This window comes from Suricata suricatta, chromosome 8 (assembly GCF_006229205.1).
Source record: "Suricata suricatta isolate VVHF042 chromosome 8, meerkat_22Aug2017_6uvM2_HiC, whole genome shotgun sequence".
NCBI lineage: Eukaryota > Metazoa > Chordata > Mammalia > Carnivora > Herpestidae > Suricata > Suricata suricatta.
Window position 1 is genome coordinate 847,416 of NC_043707.1, and position 5,857 is coordinate 853,272.

Consider the following 5,857-nt stretch of genomic DNA (forward strand, 5'->3'; position numbering starts at 1 on the left):
CTGGAACGCCTCCGCAGCGGCCCCCGGCGCCGGCAGCCAGAACGGGACGCTGGGGGGGCTGGTGCCCTGGCCGGGGGCCCGCGCCGTGGTGGTGCCCGTGCTGTACCTGCTGGTGTGCGTGGTGGGGCTGGGCGGCAACGCTCTGGTCATCTACGTGGTGCTACGCCACGCCAAGATGAAGACGGTCACCAACATCTACATCCTCAACCTGGCCGTGGCCGACGTGCTGCTCCTGCTGGGGCTGCCCTTCCTGGCCACGCAGAACGCCGCGTCCTACTGGCCCTTCGGCCACGTCCTGTGCCGCCTGGTCATGACGCTGGACGGCATCAACCAGTTCACCAGCATCTTCTGCCTGACCGTCATGAGCGTGGACCGCTACCTGGCCGTGGTGCACCCCATCCGCTCGGCGCGCTGGCGCCGGCCCCGGGTGGCCAAGCTGGCCAGCGCGGCCGTCTGGACCTTCTCCCTGCTCATGTCGCTGCCCCTGGTGGTCTTCGCGGACATCCAGGAGGGCTGGGGCACGTGCAACCTGAGCTGGCCGGAGCCCGTGGGGCTGTGGGGCGCCGTGTTCATCATCTACACGTCCGTGCTGGGCTTCTTCGGGCCGCTGCTGGTCATCTGCCTCTGCTACCTGCTCATCGTGGTCAAGGTCAAGGCGTCGGGCGTGCGGGTGGGCGCCACGCGGCGGCGCTCGGAGCGCAAGGTGACCCGCATGGTGGTGGTGGTGGTCGCGGTGTTTGTGGGCTGCTGGCTGCCTTTCTTCATCATCAACATCGTCAACCTGGCCTTCGTCCTGCCCGAGGAGCCCGCCTCCGCCGGCGCCTACTTCTTCGTGGTCATCCTGTCCTACGCCAACAGCTGCGCCAACCCCGTGCTCTACGGTTTCCTCTCGGACAACTTCCGCCAGAGCTTCCGGAAGGTTCTGTGCCTCCGCAAGGGCTACGGGGCGGAGGATGCAGACGCCACGGAGCCACAGCCCGACAAGGGCGGCCGGGGCCAGGAGGCCACGCTGCCCGGGCGCACCTCCGAGGCCAACGGGCTCATGCAGACCAGCCAGCTGTGAGGGCCGAGGCGGGCGGGGGGGGGGCGTCCTGCACTGACCGCTGTCACTCCCTCCGCCCCCAGCCTGTTCACGCCGTGGAGACTGGGCTCCTGGGACGCTGGGGGTGGGGGAGAGGCCTGGTGTCCCAGGCAGCGCTCAGGGCACCTTGACTTTATCCTGCCCCCAGCCCATGCTATCCTGCTGGACGGGAGAGTGACCACTGGTGTGAGCCGGTGACTGCTCTCCCTGCCTCTGCCCTGCGGTCCCATGTGCCTCCTCACACCAGCCCTGCGTCACCCGGTTAAGTGTCCGTCTGTGCAAACAAAGATGCCTGAGCACCTGGGCCCCGGCCTCTGCCCCCGGCACTGCCCACCGACCGTGCTGACTCCGGGTGGCAGGTGCAGAGGGAACACGGCTGTGTGCGGCCTGCGGGGTGGGGAGGGTGGGCCAGGGTCCCACGGGGGACGCCTGGGACTGCAGAGCGCTCTCTCCCTGGAGACCCCCGGCTGCCCACCCCCACCACCGATCTTCCTTCCTGGCTGGCCACAGTCATGGTTTGGGGGCCAGTGAGGGACGGGCTGGGGACCGAGGGCTCCGTGGCGGGACTGGGATGGGGTAGCGGCAAGCAAAGTGGCCGGACTGAGGGAGGATGGTCGGCCCCCAGGCTTCTCGGTCCAGGGGACACAAGTGTTCAGAGGGGCCCTGTGCCAAGGGTGTCGGGAGAGGGGCAGGGGCTCTTGCCTGGAGAGGGCGAGAGCAGCAGAGGAGAAATTTCCGGATAGCAGTGGAGGGAGCAGCTCCGGCACAAAAGGCAGCCTCTTGGAAGGCAGCGCTGTGTGGGGGCCTGTGAGTACCAGCAAACGCCAGGCCCCCGGGGCGCGCCGCCGTGCCCAGACTGGATGGTCCATCCGCCCCCAGAAACACCGCCCCCCCACCGCCCCTGGCCGGAGACCTGCTGGGGCACCGTGGGCCTCGGGCGTCTCCGAGGCTGGAAGGAGAGTGACCAGAACGCCGGGGTTCACGAGGGCCTGCGCACCCCCCACCCCATCGGGACAGCCCTCTCTGATGTCACCCCGGCTCACACAGGGCAGGAGGGCAAGGGGGGCCGGCAGAGCTGTGCTGGGCAAGGGGAGGCCCGGGCAGCGCCGCCCGGACCCCGCGCCAGCCCTGGACAGAGGCCAAGGCCTGGAAACGCAGCAGCGTGGCGAGGGCGCCTGTGTTTGACAACCGATCTCCTGAATAAATTGGAGAATAAATGTTTGACTCTTTCCCAAAGCAAATATTGTCCCTGGAGCCGATCGAAGCTGGTGCCAATCTGGGTTCGCGGGTCAGCCGAGGCTGGGAGCGGGCAGGAGCCCCACACGCAGGTGAAAACATGGAAAGTGCAAACCAGCAGGGCCTTAGGGAGAGCCAGCCTGGGGTCCCCCGTGCATGTGGGGAGCAGGGGGCTCGTTTGGGGCCCTGCCCCCGGCGTCCCACCCCCGTCCCCAGCGACCCGCCCCCGGGAGGGAGGGGCCCTAGGAGAAGCCTAGGCTGGCCCAGCCTGCGGCAGGCACCCAAGTCAGGCCTTTCTGGGGCTTCGATGCAAAGTGCGTCTTCTCAGCAGGACTTTGGGGAGCGAGCAGATGGCTCGGAAATCTCTGTCCAGATCGATTTCTCTCGACTGATTTGACATTGTGAGCTCCCCCCGCCCCACCCCCCGGGCCATGCCAGCCCAGAGCGCCCTCATGCATGTATGTGCGCACTACACGTGCCAGCAGCGCCCTGACCGTTTCCTGCTGTGCTGGGTGTGTGCGTGTGTGCAAGCATGCGTGTGTGTATGTGTGTGTGAGCGCGTGAGTGTGTGCACGAGCATGCGTGTCAATGCGCACATGTGTGCGAGCATGCATATACGTACGTGTGTGCATGTGTGTGAGCTCATGCTTGTGCGCACATGTGTGTGCATGTGCGCGCACACACGTGTGTACATATGTGCACGTGTGCGAGCATGCATGTGTGTGGGCATGTCGTGTGTGCGTGGGTGTGCGTGCAAGCATGCATGGGTATGTGCATGCGTGTGCATGTGTGTGCATGCACAGGTGTGTGTGCCCAGGGCCTGATGGGACGTCCCTGCAGATTCCAGGAAGCCTCCCCTGGCTCTGGGAGGTTGCTGGGAACGAGGCTTGGCCAGTGTGGACAGTCCCTGAAGCCTGGTGACGGTGCGGCTGGGAGCAGGAGCTGAGAGGACCCAGACACTCCTGCGAGCCTGTCTGGGATCAGGGCAGGTGGATGAGGAGGGCCCGGGGACGCAGCCCAGCGCCGGCTGGGGACAGCTGCGGGGGTCACGGGGTACCCAGGCCCCGACGGAGGGGTGGGGGGGCACAGAGCAAACACGCCCAAGCGGCTGACCTGCTTTATGGGCTCTCTCCACGCATCGGTGCCTTTTATTGGCTGCTGGGCTCCAGTGGCTCCCGGAGTGACCTAGCTCAGGAAATCCGGCCTGCAGGGCCAGGATGCGGCTGCCTCTGATGGGCGCAGAGCCGGGAGGGGTCTGTTTGCCTGGTGGGCGGGGCATGAGGTGGGACAGGTATCCCCACAGTGAGGGAAACGAGGCCGGCCGGCCCTGGGGTGGTGCTCCCCAGCCAATCCCCGCCAGCAGGAGTGATGTGGGGGTGCCCGGGTGGGGTCAGAAAGGGCCCGCCCCCTCCGGTGTCCTGGCGCAAGAGGATGGACAGACGGCGGGGAGACAGTGGGAAGGACTTCTCACAGGACCGTCGGGTGCAGGGAGCGGGCCACGCTCTGGGGTGTCAGGAGGATGGCAGGGTCTTCACCACTCACTGATCACAGCCCCTGCATAGCTTGGATCCCAAGGGCAAGGTGGGGACAAGGACACAGAAAGACAGCCGGGTCTGTGACCCCTCCTTCACCCTGGCCCCTGGGGGTCTCTGTCCCAGTCACTGCCGCGCCCCCTCCCTTGCGGTCAAGCATCCTGTCCTGTCCTGTCCAGGCTGGCTGATGCCATCCGGCTTCTATGGCGTGTTTGTTGAATGAATAAAAGACGTTGAACAAAGGGGGTTCTGGCCACGTTGGAGGTCTTGCCCAAAGGTCCTGTGGCTGCCCAGGATCCTGGGGGGGGGCCCATCCCTGCCCCTCCCTACTCTGGGGCTCCCACTCCCTCCAGGCCTCCCCTGACCCCCCTCCTTCAGGGCCTGCTATGCATTTGGTCCAGGGGCACCATTAGGCACAGGGTGCGGGGGAGGGGCAAGGGCTCTACCCGCACAAACAGCTGGCCCTCTGCCAGCCCAGCCGTCCCCGACATTTGTAGATGTCCCAGAGTCCCTCTTGCAGACTGTGGCCCCGTGGTGGTAGGGGGGGCCAGACATGCTCCAGGAGGGAGGCTGGCAGGTCCCCCGCCACACAGGCTGCTTCTCTTGCTGGAGGAAACTGATGGCCGAGCAGTGGGGACCGACCGTGTTTTCTCCTACTCAGCATCCCCCCACCGTGGCCCCCACTCCCCTGTTTCCCGGCCCCAGCCTGTCCGCGGGAAACAGGCAGCCGCCCCGCCAGGTTGTTTGAGAAGGCTTCCTAAGGGACATTCTGCAGTGGTGGGTGGTGACAGTGCGCGGAGGACAGGGTTCTGCGAAAAAGGAGGCGGCCTCCTGTAGCCCAGGGCCGCTGGGACTGGGTGCCCGCCCCTCCCTGTTCCCTGCTTCCCGGACCCTGCAGGGCTCCCCCTTGCCAGACAGTCTGGGAGGTGGTGATGTGGCCCACGGGGCTCAGGGCGAAGCTGGGGGATGGGTGTGGGGGAAAGGAGATGCCCAACGCCCCCCCCAGCCCGTGCTCCGGTGGCCATCGGGCCTGGGGTGCCGGTGACATCGGGAGCTGCCCCCAGTCCCTGCCGACACGATGCCCAGCCTGACCTCGGGTCTCCTCCCTCGCTCCTAACTCAGCCCCCAGAAGGTATGCCGAGGAGTCCCTGGAGCCACACAGGGGTCCGCCCCGTGGCTGGTGGTGCAGTGGGATTGGGGCCATTGCCCCCTGCCCCCGACACCTGGCTGCGGCCTCACTGGCCCTCTGGACAATGGATCTGTCCATGTGTCCTCTGGGCCTCTCTGCTGGGGCCCGTCCCCCTGGGTCCCCCCGGAGTATGTGTGAAGGTGGTGACCGGGCGCCCTTCGAAGGAGCATGTCTGGATGCCGGCGCTCGGGCTGTCCCCCCCCCCCCCGAGCAGCGTCCCCGGGCCCGAGAGGACCCTCATCCTTCCCACGCAAAGGGACAGTCCGGCCCTCACGTCGTGCGTGTCCTCACGTCGTGCGTGTGGGCGTCAGGGCTGCTGGAGAGCAGGGTCTGCTAGTTTTACAAAGCTGGCCTGCCCCTCAGCTGCGGGTCAGGCTCCCACTTGGTCTTTACATCGAGAATGGGGGCCCCGTCCAGAGATTGGCTAAGTATTTCCAATAGTTTTGTTGTGGTAAAGTGCACGCAATCAAAGTTTACCACTTAACCGTTTTAGGGGCACAGTTCAGTGGCAGGAGTCCTGCTGTTTGGGACCACGACCACCGTCTGGCCACACAGCTCTCCCGTGTCCCCACCCCTCCCCCGCCCCCAGGGACCACCGTCTCCTCCTGTCTCCAGGGTCTGTCTCCAGGGGCACCTGACTCTCCATCCTGCTGCGACGGGCGGATCTCACTGAACACAACGTCCTCAAGGTCATCCTTGTCCAAGCGCGTGTCGGAGCGTGTGTCGTGTGGATGGAGCACGTCTAGCTCTCCTGTTCGTCATTCGTGGATGGCTTGAATCACGTCACTGTGGGGGGGTGTCCCACGTGTTTTTAATGGC

The 5,857-nt window shown here is 66.1% G+C and overlaps 1 protein-coding gene across 1 annotated transcript in view; it reads left to right on the forward strand.

Annotated features, from left to right (window-relative positions):
- Window positions 1-2,311, forward strand: part of SSTR5 (somatostatin receptor 5) — a 6,779-nt gene extending 4,468 nt beyond the window's left edge. The window contains exon 3 of the mRNA XM_029949928.1: window positions 1-2,311. Within this exon, the coding sequence (XP_029805788.1) occupies window positions 1-1,063 (1,063 nt within the window). The 3' untranslated portion in view covers window positions 1,064-2,311.
- The last annotated feature ends 3,546 nt before the right edge of the window (window positions 2,312-5,857 follow it).